The sequence below is a fragment of the Pteropus alecto genome, unplaced genomic scaffold (genome assembly GCF_000325575.1).
Source record: "Pteropus alecto unplaced genomic scaffold, ASM32557v1 scaffold137, whole genome shotgun sequence".
Lineage (NCBI taxonomy): Eukaryota > Metazoa > Chordata > Mammalia > Chiroptera > Pteropodidae > Pteropus > Pteropus alecto.
In genome coordinates, this window is record NW_006440135.1 from 4,204,613 (window position 1) to 4,207,672 (window position 3,060).

A 3,060-nucleotide genomic window follows, 5' to 3' on the forward strand; every position below is an offset into this window, starting at 1 on the left:
GCCGGGGAGCGGCGGGGGGCGCCGCGCCCGGCCGGGGGGCGGCGGCGCCATGTGGAGCGGCCGCAGCTCCTTCACCAGCCTGGTGGTGGGCGTGTTTGTGGTGTACGTGGTGCACACCTGCTGGGTTATGTACGGCATCGTCTACACTCGCCCGTGCGCCGGCGGCGGTAACTGCATCCAGCCCTACCTGGCGCGGAGGCCCAAGTTGCAGGTGAGCGCCCGGGTGGGGCCCTTCTCGCCTGAGTGCGACCCGGGGCTGGGCAGGGGTGTGGGCTCTCCCCACCGGAGCCTCCTAACCTGATCCGTGGCCTCCCCTCCCCCAAATCGTGGTGGCCCCCGGGCAGGCTTCAGGCACACCCCTTGTCACCCCAGAGTCGGTGTGCCCCTGCCCTGCTGTTTCAGTCAGCTGCACACCTTAGCAGGTTGTCCTTTTGGGGAAGACACGTCAGATACAATTGTCCTTTCAGGGCAGAGTCCTGACCCTGTGGGAGTTGAGAGGAGGCCGTCCCCATGGGCAGCACCCCCTCGCCGTAGCCGTGTGTGTTCTGGCAGGGGCCATGCCAACCTAATTTTCTTGGCATCCTTTCCAGCTGAGTGTGTACACCACCACACGGTCCAGCCTTGGTGCTGAGAACAACGTGGATCTCGTCTTGAACGTGGAAGACTTTGATGTGGAGTCCAAGTTCGAAAGGTGTGGTTATGGGACAGGGTGCCAGTGATGGAGTGGATGTCACTAGACGTCTAGATCGTTTCAGAGTTAGTGTTTGTACGGAACAAGGTTCTCTTAGAGAAGCCGTATCACTTCCTGTCTTGTGAACAGCGGAACATTTTAACTGGAGACTGGTGTGTGATACGTGAACAGTCAGGCTTTTGTTTTACTCGAAAGTAGCAGATGAGTTTGCCATGTAGGAAGCAGCTGACACCAGCATCGGGTGCTGTGGAATGTGCAGCAGCCATGGGAGTTTCTGAAGGAGTGGGTGTCGCAGTGGGAATGTCGTGGAGGTCGGGTTGTTGCTGCCGTGTCCCATAGCAAACGACCCATCTCTTTCTAGCGGAAGGAGTTTCACATCTAACTATGGCTCTAGTGCCTAAGGTTTCAACAAGCGTAACTTTAAAAATGACGTGCTCGTTAAGAGTCTTCCTGTTCCTTCTGCGTCGTCTAAGAAGTATCAACTATGACGGGAACGTGTACTGTCATACTGGAATGAACGCCCTCTAGCCAGCCTGCCCTGTCAGCTGCAGAGGTGGTGCAGCAGACAGGGGACACACATACTTTGGGTCAGCCTCTGCCTGCCTGTGACCTAGGCGAGTGACTGATCTCTCTGAGCACTGAGAAATGGAGGCAGGAAATGCAGGCTTTTCAGAATGTTTTAGAAAACGTTCTGTAAACCTCCGCACCTAGGACTCTAAGTAAAGTTACAGACAGGTGGGTTTCACTTCCAGTACTTCTAAGCTAAAATTAGTGGGTATGAAACAGTGTAACTCATAAAGATGTTTGAGTAGCTTTCACTGTGTGTTTATAGTGGAATAAAAGCACGCATGTTTGAAATTGTAATTTGTCTTATTTCAGGACAGTTAATGTTTCTGTACCAAAGAAAACAAGAAATAACGGGACGTTGTATGCCTACATCTTCCTCCATCACGCTGGCGTTCTGCCGTGGCACGACGGGAAGCAGGTGCACCTGGTGAGCCCTCTGACCACTTACATGGTCCCCAAGCCGGAGGAGGTCAATCTGCTCACCGGGGAGTCTGCTGCACAGGTGAGCATCAGCACCAGGTTACCAGCCCAGCGAAGCCACGCTGCCGCTGGAATTCGCACTCGCATCCCTGCACGTGCCGCCTGCGTCCAGGGCCAGAGTGATGCTGGGATGCGAAGCGGTGTGATGTTGTTGGCGAACATCTTTCAGCTGAATAATTTCCCTTGGGTTTGCAGATATTTTATGTCAAATCAGTAGCATGAAATTTAAGTAATTCACTGACATTCCTTACCCAGGTCTCTCCTTGGGTCCTGGGCCCTTTCAGCTCCCAGGGAGCGTGGGTGCAGGGTGGCCCCTTCTCTGGAGCTCAGCTGCAGCCATCACTTGAGTCGAGGAACTCACACGGCACCCCGTATAGGACAGGTCCTGACTGTTCGTGCTGAGATACACCTTAAGAGTGTTGAAAAGGCGTGTGCGCAGATTATATCATGCATGTCTGTGGAAAACTGCGTGTACCAGGAGACACCAGGAATCTTACCAGCGACCGTTCAGAGCCGTGGGTGGAATTCTGGCGCGCGCGTGGGGTGGGAGGCGAGGTCAGTTACGAGCAAGGCCGTGTTGGCCACGCCGCTCCACGTCCACGTGCAGCGACGGCTCTCTGTGGTCGGGGCAGGTTTTGGAAGCCTTGCCAGCCTGCTCCGACCTCTCCCATTTTGCACTCCCTGCTTGCTGTGCGTCCTTGGGAAGACCCCTCGTCTCCTGTCACACGTGGACAGTGTGGCCCTGCCTTGTGGGGCCTTCCTAGGAGTTGAAGGTGGCGGGTGTAAAGGGTGTGGAGGGGTCTTTGGGATGTACAAATGCCAAGTAAACGCTAGCCGTTACTATTTTTTGGGACGCCATTTTTGGTAGAAATCGTGACGTGAAAACATGTCTTTAGGTGGGAGATTAACGAACGTGCTGTTCCCGGGACTTACCGATTAGATCCGAGATAGAGATCTTCCCACCAGTCGGTTTCTTCCCGAGCTTTGTCAGTTGGGACAGGAGCTCAGCCCGTGCCCCCGGTGTGGAGGCAGTCTTGCCCGGTGTCACCGCACACACAGGGCACTCAGCTGCAGCTTTCCTGCACCCCCGCCACTGTCCTGCGGACTCGCCCGCCCACCTCGGGATCCCTGAGGAATGTGCCTGCTTCGGTGGAGGACCCAGGACGGGGGTCAAAGAGATCCCCGCATGTCACTTCTGCGGAGGAGGCACGAGGGGTGTGCGAGTCTGGGCCTGGCAGCTGGGGCTGTCCCCAGGCGAAGGTGCCGACCGGCCTGTTGCCATGCTGTTCGCTCAGCCTGGCCTCTTCCTGATGCGTCCCTCC

The 3,060-nt window shown here is 56.2% G+C and overlaps 1 protein-coding gene across 1 annotated transcript in view; it reads left to right on the top strand.

The window, feature by feature from the left end:
- The first annotated feature begins 6 nt into the window (after positions 1-6).
- Positions 7-3,060, top strand: part of CLPTM1L (CLPTM1 like) — a 13,261-nt gene continuing 10,207 nt past the window's right edge. Inside the window, exons 1-3 of the mRNA XM_006917147.3 lie at positions 7-211; positions 591-691; positions 1,571-1,789. Coding sequence (XP_006917209.1) covers positions 50-211; positions 591-691; positions 1,571-1,789 — 482 coding nt within the window. The 5' untranslated portion in view covers positions 7-49. The remainder of the gene's footprint in view (positions 212-590; positions 692-1,570; positions 1,790-3,060) is intronic.